Source organism: Montipora capricornis, chromosome 9 (assembly GCF_036669925.1).
Source record: "Montipora capricornis isolate CH-2021 chromosome 9, ASM3666992v2, whole genome shotgun sequence".
NCBI classification, from domain to species: Eukaryota; Metazoa; Cnidaria; class Anthozoa; order Scleractinia; family Acroporidae; genus Montipora; species Montipora capricornis.
Genome location: NC_090891.1, coordinates 20,191,319 through 20,206,318, shown reverse-complemented (window position 1 = coordinate 20,206,318; position 15,000 = coordinate 20,191,319). Strand labels below are relative to the sequence as shown.

At 40.3% G+C, this 15,000-nt stretch overlaps 2 protein-coding genes across 4 annotated transcripts in view; both read right to left on the bottom strand.

Moving 5' to 3' along the window:
- LOC138016570 (uncharacterized) overlaps positions 1-6,133 on the bottom strand; it is a 7,077-nt gene extending 944 nt beyond the window's left edge. The window contains exons 1-5 of one of the 2 annotated variants that reach the window (XM_068863745.1): positions 5,993-6,133; positions 5,854-5,905; positions 2,614-2,719; positions 1,247-1,427; positions 367-525 (exon numbers count right to left, since the gene is read on the bottom strand). In XM_068863745.1, the coding sequence (XP_068719846.1) occupies positions 373-525; positions 1,247-1,427; positions 2,614-2,719; positions 5,854-5,881 (468 nt within the window). In that variant the 5' untranslated portion in view covers positions 5,882-5,905; positions 5,993-6,133 and the 3' untranslated portion in view covers positions 367-372. Of the gene's footprint in view, positions 1-366; positions 526-1,246; positions 1,428-2,613; positions 2,720-5,853 lie in introns of both variants that reach the window. The other variant, XM_068863746.1, reaches the window with a different exon arrangement.
- Positions 6,134-7,065: 932 nt separating this feature from the next.
- The window catches only part of LOC138016347 (TBC1 domain family member 19-like), a 24,262-nt gene continuing 16,327 nt past the window's right edge, over positions 7,066-15,000 (bottom strand). For both annotated transcript variants that reach the window (XM_068863502.1, XM_068863503.1), the window contains exons 15-23: positions 14,714-14,758; positions 14,073-14,105; positions 12,993-13,062; positions 10,699-10,738; positions 9,295-9,386; positions 8,821-8,881; positions 8,606-8,660; positions 7,987-8,057; positions 7,066-7,638 (exon numbers count right to left, since the gene is read on the bottom strand). In XM_068863502.1, coding sequence (XP_068719603.1) covers positions 7,567-7,638; positions 7,987-8,057; positions 8,606-8,660; positions 8,821-8,881; positions 9,295-9,386; positions 10,699-10,738; positions 12,993-13,062; positions 14,073-14,105; positions 14,714-14,758 — 539 coding nt within the window. In that variant the 3' untranslated portion in view covers positions 7,066-7,566. The remainder of the gene's footprint in view (positions 7,639-7,986; positions 8,058-8,605; positions 8,661-8,820; positions 8,882-9,294; positions 9,387-10,698; positions 10,739-12,992; positions 13,063-14,072; positions 14,106-14,713; positions 14,759-15,000) is intronic.

Here is a 15,000-nt window from a genome sequence, read left to right as displayed (position 1 = left end):
GTAGTTCTGAAACCGGACTACACCACCATCAGTTTTAGGCCTACAAGAACCTACGAGAAAAATACTTCTTTACCAACCTCGTATTTTCTGGTCTATTTTTCAGTTTTGGTGGATGCGTTTTTCCGTTTCGGTTTCTGTCCCGAGATGCAAAGTAAACGATTAAACTGCACAGAACAAAGGGCCTTAAATAGAATATGGCGCGACAAACAGAAGTTAGCAAAATACTTGAAATATAAGTTTTGGTGATGAACTTGCGCGGGAAAAGTACACTGGTGAATGTCAAGCGGGCCGTCCTTAGGACTGCGGTCCACTAAATTGACCAATCGTAGCGCGTGTACTATGTGAGGGACAAGACAACCAACCAACCTGTAGTTAGAGTGGTGGACCATAATCGTGTTGGTAAATAGACCTTGTCTTGTCCAGGCATACTTTCTTTAAGAGCTCCGAACTGGAGGAACATTTGGCTGTAGACACTTTTTGGCTCACTGGAGGCAATTTCTGATAATGGGACCACACAAAATAGTCCTACGAAATAGAAAAAAAGTTAGGGATCTCCCAGCCTTTTTGCTTCTGCTCGAGAGGATTTTTAAGATCGAGTTAACGATATTAACTGACAAGCTACAGTTAAACTAGTATATCTAGCGTTTGATTTTTATCGAAAGCACTTAAAGCTTTCGCAATTCTCTCCAGAAGGCTTACGAACTACAATGTCGACTTTACGTAAGGCGACAACGCAAACGTCATTTCAATGGCTAACTTTGCGCTGAGCATTTCGCGGTTATTCTATCTCGTTCATTTTGTACAGTTTGGTGAAGTACATGTAACAGTGTTACACACGGCGGTTTTAGGCATCACAAAGCGTATGCAATGAAGCCCAAAGATAGCTACAAGTTCGGCAACGCAGTCTTGTATATACGATTTACTTTATCAACAACATAACAGTGGTAGCTGTTCGCATTAAGTAAGCAAGTTAGAAATTTTGATTTATAATAACACTTCCTTTCCCCAAGTTTGATGATAATTGACCACTTTTTAAAAGACTTTCGTTTATTTTTTGAGACGAAGACGGCTATAACAACGGAATCTAATTTTGCGATATCTTAAGTATTTTTCGATTATACCACCAAATTCACTTAGTGCGGTTTGAGCAAAGTGTGCTATAACCGGTTTATTTAACGAGCCATTGTCAAACCGTCAACCACTTTATCCTACGAAAAAAACGTGTTCTTTAATAAACTCAACGTACTTTTGAAGGATGATTAAAGACCTGCTCCATGTTATGTGGATGAGGGTTGTTGTTGCGATATCCTGAGGACGTTCCATAGGGAACATTAAAACGACGGTTGCTCTGGTAGCATAGAAAATGGCTCCTGTAGGTGGAATCTACGGCTGGTTGTCCCAGTGGATAGAAACGCGACGTTCTTGCTCTAAATTAAAATTAGTAAGAAAAACGAAATTAAAAAGGGCAACTGCCGTGCACAGTGAGATATTCAGATAGAAAACGCAATGGAAACACATTTTGTGGAGTCCTTTGTTCCCTCTTCAAGTGGAAAGACGTACGGATTCTTTATGAAGGGAAAATCACAAACCAGCTAATGTATGGCAAACAGGGTATGACATTGTCAGACTATGTTCGTGCGCGCAGTTTGAAAGAGATAGCCTTCCCACCCTGAACAAGAAGCAATAACGCTTGCACACTTATAGCAGGGTCTAAAGCGATTAAAACACCTGTGGCACCTCTTTCCTCAGAAGAAGCCAAAAGCAAATAAAAAAATGGGCGCAGGAATAAACCGCTTCTATCGTTTATAACTTATTTTAGTTTGCCGTCTCCATTCGCATTCCCGGCGATGCACACTTTGCGCATGGATGGTCTACGGAGAAAACAGAACTTGATCTAGTTTGCCGCCGCCACGTAAAGTTCTCTCCTGTTCAACCTGGAGCACGACAGACCTCAAGGAATATCGACAACGTGGTCTACGAGAGCATCATTGGAAGATATAACTATTTTAATCATTCCACGAAGTTGTTCAGGACTTCAATTGTGAACTATTTATCACGGTATTAAACTACTGCGAATGACATAAAAGTCACCGAAGAAAAATGGAAAGTAATCGTCGTTTTCTCACGTTGTCCGCATCACTTCGTTATTAGGCTGCCGAGGCATGTGCCTGAATGTGAAACGCACGTGCACTGGCCAGGACAGAGCTGCTGGCAGAGTCATTGTTTTTGCTCATTAATCCTATTGTATTCAGAACCTCTCGTTGCATGAGAAACCCTGCAGCTTTCCAGATCGACTGACGCAGTCTGTGATTGGGGAACGAAACAAAAGATGATACAACAGAAACAATGCACCTAGCCCTTCACCTAGCCTTGATAACAAAAGAAGCCGCAAGTCATGGGGACCTATGAAAATAGTAATCTGGCAATAGGTACAGGATTAGTCCTCTCGTTCTAGTAAACAACGTTGTTTCTCAGGCTCCCTTATGACTACTCAGACGGCCTTTACCTTAACACCCAAACAACGATAAACGCATAGCTAATTGTATGACATCATTACATGTACATTCATTTCACAATGGCATGTATTCTTGGAAACAGCAATTGATCAAGTACCTTGCATTAGCTGCCGGTGGACCAAAGGCACCCGTGTATTCTCTGCTATACGTAGACACTAAGGACGGAGGCACCTGCCTAAAATTATCCTGAGAACTTGTAGATACTGAAAAGACAGAAATATCGTGTTCAATCAGGATGACGTCATCACTTACAAGTGATGACTTACTTACAAGATCACTTACAAGCAGGAGCTCATTAAGAGGAGCCTCCATCTCCTCTAATTCCTTGAGTCAACCCTTTCCCGAGTAAATTTATTGTTAGGAACAGGTTTTTCCCGCGAAAAGTATCATAATTCCCTTGACGCTGAGATAGCTCTGCTTTGATTGGCTTTTACAACAGTGAGCGTGCTGAATCTCCCAAGGGAGGTGTTCTATAAATAAATCTACTCGGGAAAGAGTTGACTCCGAGGCCAAGTATGGGAGATAGAGGGTCCTCTTAATGAGCTCCTGTTACAAGTGATTGCAAATTTTGTCCAAGTTGTGCATGTTCATTCATTTACGTCGTCATTAACTGTCATAACGGATTGTTTCAAGATGTATTAGTGGAGTGAATTTTTTGCGTCATTTGCACATATAGTTAATATTTCCGAGAGACTTTTCATGCCTTCGTTGGATGTTCTTGCTCTGTATCGTCTTCGTCACGTCTTCTTGGCTAGGAGTACAAGTGTTTGGGGGTTATGATTACTGTTCTAGGGGTCTGGGTTTTGTACGTCACCCCGTAGAGGACCTTTTGACCTACTGTTACTTACCTAGCCTCTGAAGAATCACTACTAAATAAGTAAATAAATAAATAAGTCCTTTAAGTGACAATAGACCTCTTTACAGTTGTTTGCTTAGTTACCTGGCCTTAAATGAAAGCGAGGCTGGTGTTGACCTTGTTATGATACAGACCTCCCTCCTTTTCTTATGTTAATGATGTTGTTGGCATGCTAATTAGCAAGAATTTGCATAAGAAAAGCAGTGGTTTCTATCAAAGGTCAACTCCAGCCTCACTTTCATTCATAGGCCAGGTAACTAAGCACACAGCAGTAAATATAGTTTACGTCATAGAAAGTGCGGCGTACGGGGTTTTATGCATGAGTTTTTTGTGTCAAAAACCCTCACTCGCTCGTTCCTCGCTCGTTCGGGTTTTTGACACAAACAACAAGTGAATAAAACCCCGTACAAAGCACTTTCTATGTAATTCAAAAACAAGTACGATTTGCAAGATTTGCACGAGATGCACGAGTGATTGGCATGGAGACGCCTTTACGCTATCGTTGATTGGTTATACTTCCACATGTGAAATAGCTGTAGGCCATTCTGATTGTCTGTATAGGCCTTTTTCACATGTTAAAATAAAGCGTATAGATTTGTACAAATGAGCTTTATGGAATAAAATTCTCATGTTATGTGTAATAAAATGGACTATTGCTCAAATTGTCCAGATAAGTGCGATGATCACTTCTCCATTTCTTCTACACCCCGCCCTTCAAATTTCATTCATTCATCGACTCCTTCACGGGAACACGTGAGCCCAACAAATTGACTTGCTCCCTACTGTGTGGCTTCATAGATCAGCTGGTAGAGCATTGTTTAATCTCTGTTTTCGGTTTGGGAAGAAAGCCCTTCACACAGTTACCTAACGATAGCTGTCACATAGCAACCCCTGACAGATTCCATTTTCTGGAAATTTCAGGGAAACTCGCACTTTTCAATTTGTAACAAATTCAACAAAATAAATCGATTTTGATTGGACGAGAGCAGTGCAATTTTTATGCCAAAATTGTACTCTTGTGGAGTCCAAGCGAATCTTAGGTAATATTCTAAAACCGAGAAAAGGCCAAGCAAAGAGGGGCTACAGGACGTCTACTGTTTTCCGGGTCCGATTCGTCATCCTTTTTGTAAACAGGTTTATGTATAGCTGTTTCCCAGACCGAGAAGACAGTTCCACTGTCGATGTTGCTTTTAACCTTTACCCGTGGAAAAGGTCTGCTGGCTAGGTCTTCTTGAAGTGCCTATGATGTAAAAAATATCTTTTGCTTGTTTTAAAGACCTTTCAAAATGATGAAGAGAATGGTGCTTTTCTATCATTTGGAATACCTTCTTTCGTTCCAGAGATGTTAAAGTTTTGTTAAAAAACTGACGACGTCACAAACATTGCAAACGACCGTAATAAAAAACAAAATTTAGAATATATCCGAAAACATAGGAGTAATGAGATTCAAACTTGGCAGCAGTAAAGTACATCAGATAAGGCACAGAATGACACCCATTAATTAAGTTGATGTAATGGCAACACCCTTGTTCCCAGTCCCTCTCTGCAATGAACCAAATACCTTGGATTTTGAACAGATTAGAAGTACAGGCAGATGGTCAGACTTGAAACGCATGTGCTGCCCATAATGCTTTACATTTTTGTACAAGCTTACGGAGAGTGAACATATCTTATTACGACAATAAACCACAAAATAAATCCTGCGTTAAATAGACCGAGCAGCAAAAAATGGTTGCCATGGGAACAGCATAGAGGGTATCATTTTGTGCCTTACTTAATGTAGATTACTGCTCAGTGCCAAGTTTGAACAACACCCATCCAATATTTTCGGAGGCATTCTCAACTTTGTGAACTATTATGACGTCATCAATTTTTAAACAAAAACTTGAATATCTCTGGAACGAAAGAAGGTATTCCAAAATAGAAAACACCAATCTTCGTCATTTTGAAAGGTCTTTAAAATAAGCAGAAGATATTTTTTACTTCGTAGGCACTTAATATTTCGTTTCACAGCGCAAGGATAAAGCCAAATAATAAAAATAGCAGGCTTTTGCTTTGCTCACCACATATGACAAAGGAAAGAATTAGTCACAAATGTGTATGTTTTGGCGCTTTGTGCTTAAAACTGTCAAGTTCTCGCCAATCTTTTGCGCCCTTTGTTCCTGGGTCCAAAGTTGTCAAATTGTTTGCTGTACCTACTATAAAGTGTATCTAATTCGATAAAACATTATTTGATAAATTCGGTTTTCAAAGATCAGTATATCGTACAGTTTGAAGACCTATGGTCTGTGTCATAACACCTCAGCTTGCAGCTTCGCCAAAGAATTAACTCAAGCCTCGATCAGACATTATGCTGTGTGGTCTACCAAATTGAACTTCCTTCGACAGTTGCAGTAAAATCTCCATGCAGTCGGAATATAACTCTAAATTACTGAGCACATAACAACATCACTAGATAGTAGTTAAAGCTTGTTCACTTACCCACACTCGACGACAGTGAACTCTTCATAAGGAAATTGCCTGCGAAAAAACCCTGACAGTGCGTGGACGACGTCAACTGACCTGAATTGTTAGCAAGTACTGTGCAAGTGGTTCAAATAATTCGTAAACCAATACCTACCTTTCTCTGAAATTACGATGATTTTCTCTCAAGTGACTTTGTCAACAAGCAGGCAAATTTTCTTAAATTTTGAAACCTTACAGACCTTAAGCATGTAAAAGATTAAACAACTCAATACGTGTTGCTAGGCTGTTTGCAGGCGTTGTTATCAAGCCAAATTAAAAAGCGCTTGTTGAATTCCAGTACAATTGTCTGTATTCGATCAGGCATGCATGAAATATCAACAGGATAAATAAAAAAGGATTATTCCTTTGTATTTTTTGTACCAAAGGAACAAAAGAATTGCCAGATGGAGTAAACAGTGTACGTTTCCTGAATTAACAAGGTGTCGTTCCATGTCGTAAGCCTGTCCAGTTTATTTGAATAACAGGGATGAGGCGTTCTTTTTGGGCCAATTCGGTATTCGGAACAAACAGAATATTTGCCGGCAGGGTTTGGGAACGTCTTCCGTATGCACGTTCGTCTGAAAAACTTGGTTTCGTTTATTTTCCCAACGCCAAGTCAGACGGTATAGCGCGCGGTACACTCGGCTCCGCACTGAACTAATGTGCCGGAGGTTGCTTGTTCGGTCACCTGCAGGAGCAACACTTAAAAGTGTCCCTGTGATTTAAAAAAACAATCACTTCCTTTTATCCTTCAGATTTTGAAATTGTGTGTTTGCTTAACACCTGACTGGCAACATTTTGAGCTTTGATTTTTCCCAAAGGCCGTTTACTTGTAAGTGTAAGTTTTGGATCTCACGGTCTGTCATTAATCACGTTCAAAACTGACCGATTGGACCTCAGAGGGTTGGATCCAGGGAAATGTGACGTCAAAGGCTCACTGGCTTAAAGTTCCAGCGCGTGAATGCAGCTCATTATATATGCAAAACGCGAGTTTAAGTCTGAAAGCCTAAAACTGTCGTGCTAGGCTTAGCAGTTTAACAGAGCCTTTACATGTATTTGCCGTCCACAACTGGCACAATGAATGAGGCATTTCAGTTAACTGCTTTCTCTTGTCAGAAAATGCCTCACTAATCCCCACATTATTCAGGTTTGAGGGATTACTTTGACTAGTGAACAAGGACGTAGAAATTTCCATGTAACAGAAGTTTATTTCTTTCATTACATTAACACGTTCATTACGATCGACGCAACTGTGACGAAATAAATCGCGATATCGCTACGTACAATACATAGAGGTGTAAAACTATTGAAGAGCGTTACATGGCTAACCTCAGAGTTAGACTGTCAGGAAACAAAGAGAGATGGCGTGACGAACAAAAGCGAAGGCCATTCCCATTTTTCTCGCCAAAAAACCAGACCAACGACAACTGTATCACAACTGTCTTGACAAGACTGGTTCTTCATTGGAGCACACGATCAATCTGCTGTAGAAGTGCTCCTGACGGACGGCAAACGTGTCTAAGGATTCTCTAAGGCCCGTTCACCACACTAACCGGTTTCTTCGTGCCGGAAAACGCCAGGAAGCTGGGACGGGTGAGAAAAATAACGCGCCCAGACATTGCCATATAGTTTTAACCACGTGACATTTTTACGGTTATCTCATTGGCTCCGTTTTGTTCATGGGCTTGGTCACTGCTTTAAGAACAAAACGTATTGTAATAACGCCACTGTGTTAAGAGTGGAGATATCTGCGAGCACCGTCTGAAAACGAAAGAGAAATGATTTCGCGATCAGTTCGTTTCACAAGTTTAATTTCCATAGCTTATCATTGAAGGGAGTTAGAAAAGAAAAGGAAATAACCCGAGAAAAGATTTTGCGATCAGTTCGTCTCACAAGTTTGAATCCCATAGTTTATCATTGAAGGGGGTTAGTGCTTTATAATCCGGAGACACTGCAAAAAATATTTTTGCAGCAAGGAGTTGAAGGCCATTTTCACATCAGTTCCAAACAAATGACAAATGGAAACCAGCAACAAGAAAAATGATTACCAGAACCGTAGGTGGTGAGGTACCAATTTGACTGACGGAGAAACTTTGTAGCATAACTCACCTGAGCAGCTTGTAAGCTTGTCACCTCAAGAAGATTGGAACGACGGTAAGAAAGGACAGCCATCGCAAGAACTAAATAGAAACAAATATGAAAGACATTTAGACCTGGCGGCAGAGTTCTGTCGGGGTTTAACTAAACCGTGTTCCAAGCCATTGACTTCGGCAAATACTAGCGTATAAAGGTTATTTTCTACCGACGGTTGAGCGAGAAGAGGAAAACATTCATCTTCTAGAAGAAAGCCACTTGGAGAAAGGACTGGAGGTGAAATGCTTGTTGGAAACCGTGAGCGGTCTACGGTAAATTTCCCGTAAAGATTCAACGTGGCCACGCTAGCAGCATGTGTAAGATAGGCTATGAAATTGCGGAGAAGGATAAATTTTTCTTTTGCAGTTAAATATATTAAAGGCGCCGTGTCATGACAGTTCGGTTGAGTTTGCGTAGTTTTACCAATTTCTCGCTCCTTCTCGCTATGTAACTTATCACCAGTATCTCAGAGGTCACTTTTAAATCACACAACTCCAGTTACTGCCATTCCAATGGGTCGAAGATGAGAGAGATTGTCAAAATAATTTAAACAACAACAACACACGACAACGTCGAGTTAAACGTATTTTCACACCTGCTATCAAATCCATCGAGTTGTAAGCAAATATTCTGTCCCAAAGGAGAAGAAGCTGAGACGAAAAGAGCACAAACTTAAGGCGAGAGTTTGGAAACACAAAAAAACCAATGAGGCATTTGAAGCCTGTGCAAAAAGTCTGGAACAAAACCGTTTATTGAAAACCGCCCTGAAAAAACTAGAATAAATCTAAAACTGGATAAAGACATATTCACCTGTTCCGTGTCTAGATATCCCGCGAAGGCATAAATTAACCAGTTAAAAGCCAGACGAAGCCTGAAAGTGAACATCCAACAGCTGTACTGTGATACTTTGTAACTTTAGTTTATTTTGATAAATTTCAAATATGCAAAGCGATCGCGAATTATATCATTTTCAGCTAATACGTATATTACTCCTTTTGAGATTTTTACACTTCACCTGTATGTGACCTGTTCTGGCTTATCTTAAACGAAATTTTCGATGTTCAGCAGTAGAGCATGTAGTGATCAAAGAATGGCAGTTTCTATCTCAAATTCACAATTTTCAGCCACCTTCGGCAATTTCAGTCATAGCTGTATGCAAGCCATTTGCAACGAACTCCAAATCGGAAGTTCATTGGTTCGATTTCTGTTAAACCCGACTCTGTTTTCCACTTCCTACCATGCGCAGCTTTGTAGCGCCGGTTTACAAGCTACTGAGATACTTACGGATGCGCTCCAACTTCTTTGAGGTGATAAAACAGCGCAGGCTCGTGCGTTTGAAGAAGGTTTTCAAACAGCACGCACAGCGATAACATTCCCTGTTCCACAAAAAGTAAAACAATAAAATTAATACAGAGTGATGTCACGGCGGCCATGTTGGTATACCCAACTAATCTCATTATCATGCAAACGTTTTCTTTTGTTCCGTGGAAAAACAAGGTTACTGATCACGCGAGTGAAAACACTCTATAAGCCGATGATAATATACGAAAGCGTAACAATTGAAAGCCAAACCAATTACAAAATTTACTTTCGCCGCTCACTTGATAATCGCCCTTTCCTCCTGGGCCCGGTTGTTCGAAAGCCGATTAACTTAATCCAGGATTAGCGTAAACTTTTGTTTCATGTTTTCAACTTTTAGGTGAAAGTTTCTTTTGCTTCTTTTTGTTTTTCAAGATTGACTTCTCCTAAGGTAAAGTTTTGCCTAATATCAGCGTTGAACAGCATTTGGGAGTAGAGAAATAAACTCCTTGGTTAATTTATAATCTGGGATTAGCGTTAATCGGCTTTTGAACAACCGGGCCCAGAAGAACTTAATGAAGGGTTTAAGAATCAAAGATGGCTACGGGAATGAAAACCATACTTCAAAATACAGCTTTACGCTACCTTAATAATATGGCGATTATTCACTCTCGTTCACGTTGTACAATGTGGGCGATGTATCATTTAGCTGGGTTGGTGCAAGCGATTTTTAAGTAAAGATAGAACATGAACGATTCACTGTTGTATGCTCACGTACTCGTCAAAACCTTAAAATTGGTTCTTTAAGGACGGTGCCTACTAATTCAGAGGTATTTTCGCGCGGTTTACTGAATATGCCGGAAAAGCAGATCTTAACGAGTGTTATTGAAATCCAAAAAGAAAATTGGGAGTAACCACGCATTTTTCGAAGATAATTAATCAACAATATTTGTAAAAAGCTTTAAAATATAAAGCAATGTATCAATGGCGTTCTTTTCCAAATTGAAGCTTGATTATCTCTGAAAAATGCGTGCTTACCCCCGATTTTCTTTTTGGATACCAAGAGCAGTTGCTAAATTCTGTTTTCTCCGCATAGTTTTGAACCGCGCAAAAATATCCCTATATTAATAAGCACCACCCATAGGGGATCCGTGTATCTGGAGATGCGCAGAACGTATGCGCAATAACAATAGTTGGCACCGTCCTTAAAGTCGTTGTTTTGCAGAGCACGGCAAAGAAACGTACAACAATGCGTGCCGCTCGAGCAGCACGATTATTTTCCTTCATTCAACCAATCACATTCGTGCTTTCTGGCGTTCTCGTTGCCGTACGTAGCCGTCGTTGTTTCTTAAACTAACCAATGCCTTAAAAAGGACAACACTTCATTACCTGAGGATGCGAAGACATGGTGTGAAGACGAAAAAAGTACCTAAAAAAACAAACAAAAGGTGTCACGAAAAACATCACGACTTAAAGGCCCACATTCGCCCAAAACTCATTGCGCACCGTGACTGAATTTCATGTAACACGAGATTACCTAAATATCTGACATGCTGTTTCCCGCGTGATTCGCCTGAGTGCCTTTGGCCAATCACATCACGTATTTGGATAAGTCGTCATTTGAAAAACAAAAACAAAGGATCGGAATGACTTCTGGGCGAAGGTGGGCCTTTAACGGCCCTTGCACAGAGGACACAACCTCAACATATTCATTATGTGTCTAAATTTCATGAGCTGATTCATTCCGATTCTTCCAGTTTTGCTTTTCTATCTGCCAAGCCGTGGACATGAATCTAGTACCCAGACCCCTGGCTCCAAAATAGTTCTGGGTACGAGATTACGTCATCTTTAGAAAACAAACTGTATCATTATTTTAGGACTTTTACTGATTTAGAATTTTGTGGAGGCAGTGCGTTTTCGTGGTTAGGACATTTCAGGTGGCGCTGCTGTGTTCCAGTCTCGCTCAGATCACTGGCTGGACATGTTTCCAGTTCTCCCGAATTCACCTCTCTAGCACGCTTTGTGAAATAGCCAACTGGTTGTCTCCTGTTCTTCAATCATGTTCTTTTACGTTCGAATTGTTTCTCTCGGATTCTTGAAGTACAGTGACTGTGAATTAAGTGCATTTCCACTGCACACACACTTTTCACAAAGAGCAATTGAATTTGGGCAAGCGAGAGCCCTAGGCGAACGTTCTAGGAGATCCGGGGTTCAAGACCGGTTTTGACTACTCCTTGATCCTGGTAGGCCCTGATTCAACTTCACGGCTGCACTTGTAAACAGTCAACTTGTTCACCTCCACCCAACAGGACATTTGTATGATGACGCCATTTGACTACAAGTACCAGAATCCTTCAGGTTTTGCTTGTCTCATGCTAATTGGATCTACTTTTATTCTTATCCCACTGGGAATACAAAATTTAAATAAGAAGAGAAAAACAAACTGAATTCTGGTAGTTGTGGTCAAATGACGCTATCGTAAAAGTTGTCTATTGGGATTCTTAAAACTGCTATCACCTCATGATCAAATCACATTTCCACTTTATTTATTCTCCGAAATCATCATAAATACATCGTGTTGATTTCAGAGCCCTTTGATTGAAATTTCACTTTTTTATCGGCTTTGAAAGACGGAAAAAGCGGTCATTCTTTGATCAATAACCGAGCAATAATGGGGAATGGGTTCGATATACCGACGAAAATCAAGCCACCAAGAAACAGAATCTTACATTAACGAAGAAATTAAAGAATAATTAGAAAACATTACAGTACACTGTAATAGAACAATTTTGAAATTTCGTTTTCCTTTATAGTTGATTGTTATTACTACACACGTTTGTCAGTTCACGTTAATGATTGACCATTTCAAATAAACGATTGTATGAAGGTGCAATACACCTTATTCCAAAATGGCCGCTGATTTATGCGCATACAAATTGGCCCTTGTTGCCTCGTTCAAGATAAAATATTCTTTTGAATTTTAAGCTTAAGAAGGAGGCATCAAGGTGTCTTTGGGATGATTTTGGAGAATTAATAAAGTGGAAAACTGTGTTGAGGTGATAAGTACTTTAACAGTTGTGTTTGTTCTGTTCTGTTGCATCAGTGATATGTTTTAGCTGCGTTGCTTCAGAGATATGTTTATTTGTTGAAAAGCTCCAATGGGGAATGTATCTATATATGAACAAATTACAGGGTTCGTGCTGGATTTTGCATGTAAAATTCTAGGGGTATTCAAGGAGTTTTCAAGAACCAGAAATTGAGTTTTCAAGGAGTGTTTGTAAGAAGATTTCTATTCCACACATCGTCTTTCAGTGTTTTCTTTGCTGAAAAACCCTATCTTGATATTCTTTCCCACGTCCTGCGAGTTAAGTGCACGCACAGACATTTTAATTTTTGCATTTAATCTTTTCCCAATAGTCAAATTTGGCGGGCTCAATTTAGAAATGTCTCTTTAACTGAGCATGATGCAATGCCAACAATTTTCACCCAAGCAAAATTTCGAGGAGTTTTCAAGTAGTTTCCTGCCAAATCCCTTTTTTCAAGAGCTTTTCAAGCGCCCCTGAAGTCCAAAAATAAAATCCAGGGCTTTACAAGGACTTAAAGGAGTAGCACGAACCCTGAAATTACTTCGCGCCGAATCCCCTTCGAACGCCAATCACGCGGGCAATTTTAAAGGCACCTACCGGGTATAAATCTGTTTGAAAAGATAATAGAGCTGTGGTGCCTCTGCACAAACGAACCCCAGAGGCGCAGCTGTAACAAAATAAAAGAGAAAACGATTCAAACAGCGCTGTATCACATTTGCATGATAATGTAGCATTCATATATAGAAATATTTAGAACAAAACGTTTTATTCCCAAAGGATCTGAATTGGGTACAACATTGAGTAAGGGGGTGTTTACATGATACCGGTACGAGTTTCATTCTGGTACGAGTTCATCCCGGTTCTTACTTATCGCTCTGTATTTGTTTACATGATACCGGTGAAAAATCTCATACCAGTACAACTCATACCGGTATGAGTTCATCCCGGTAGTTGTACCGGATCGAAATTCTCATAACGGTATGAAACGTTATACCGGTATCATGTAAACGCTACATTGACTCCCATTCCGGTACGAGTCGTCAAGTCGTGGTGGACTGGGACTATTGACGCATGCGTTGTATTTCTAAATATTCGTCAAGATGGCGTCCGGTAATCGATGGACTTGGGATGAGTCGTCCATGTAAACGCGGTATGAAATTGACAACTCGTACCAGAATGAAACTCGTACCGGTATCATGTAAACACCCCCTAAGCCGAATTGGAATATGCGTGGTTACTCCCAATTTTCTTTTTGGATTTCAATAACACTTGTTAATTAAGATCTACATTTCCTGCATAATCATAAACCGGAGCAAATATATCTTTGAATTAGCAGGCACCGACCTTAAGTCTGATGAATTTAGTTTTCCGCTAATGACGTGATACTCAGCCTTTGAATTATTGTGAATTTAGCGAACGTGTAGCCGTACCCTTCCCCCGAAAGAAAAACGGGAGGAGGTAACGTCCCTCCCGTTTTCCTTTCGGGGGGAGGGTATGGCTACACGTAGGCCATTGCGAATTTTGGTTTACTATTTCGTGCTGAGTCTTTTTAATAGAGTTTAAATCTTGAGTTTGACGTCTTTGGAGCAATATTGAACATCTTAGACTTACTGAGGGTCTTTTTAGATCAGTTTATTAGTCGAGTAAGGTCTGGTAACAAGATACACAATAACTTACCATACAAGGAAAATCCGTGAAATGGTATAAACCCTAAATAGGAAATGCAAAGAAATCAAAGAAAGAATGAATTCTTTTTGTCCACAGAGCTAAGTCAAGCTGTTACTATTGTCCAGAAATGCACTGACGTAATTAGACGCACGCCCAATTTTGACATCCAACAGGAAGTGTTCCTTTAAGTGTAAGCTTTATCTACATATTTCCAACAAAAAGGTAAAGGTAAAGGTGAGCGTTATTTGTAGTTTAGGGTAAATGCAGACGTTCATCTTTACTTAAGGAGTAGCCTGCAAGTGCCTCCCCTCCCCACCCCTTAAAATGGTGCTCCTCAAGGAGGCTCTTCCGTTCAAATGGCGCGCGGTCGCAATATTGGGGCTTGGTTACTCCTTTAGAAACTAGTAACCAAGCCCCTATATTTCGACCGCGAGCCATTTTCAACTGAAGAGCCTATTTCAGGAGCACCATTTTGAGGAGGGAGGGGGGCACTCTGTAACGTTAATTGTCTGTGTTTCGAGACACCTGTGGTGTTGAAGTTGGGGAGAAGGGCAAGAAGACACTTCGTGACGCTTATTGAAATCGGCGTGCATGTAATTACGTGCAGTTGTTCTACAAAATTATGTCAAAGCCATTTGAATCACGCTCACCGTTTGGAGGGTAAACGACAGCGTAATCTTGAACACCAAGTTTTCCTTCAAGAAGGAGAACATTTGAACTCAGAACAACAAGACATTAACACTCTAATTTTTAACGTGGATAGCGTGAGGTCTGTACCGGGAAAATATTGGTCAATTTCCATTTTTTGCAAGTTTATGCAGGCAAAATCCATAAAATTGCAAAAACGGAAGGAGACCAATATTTTCCAAGTACGGACCGAACAAGCTAGTTCAATAAGGTTTCTATTTTATTGGCTCTATTGCGCAGAGTTTCAGTT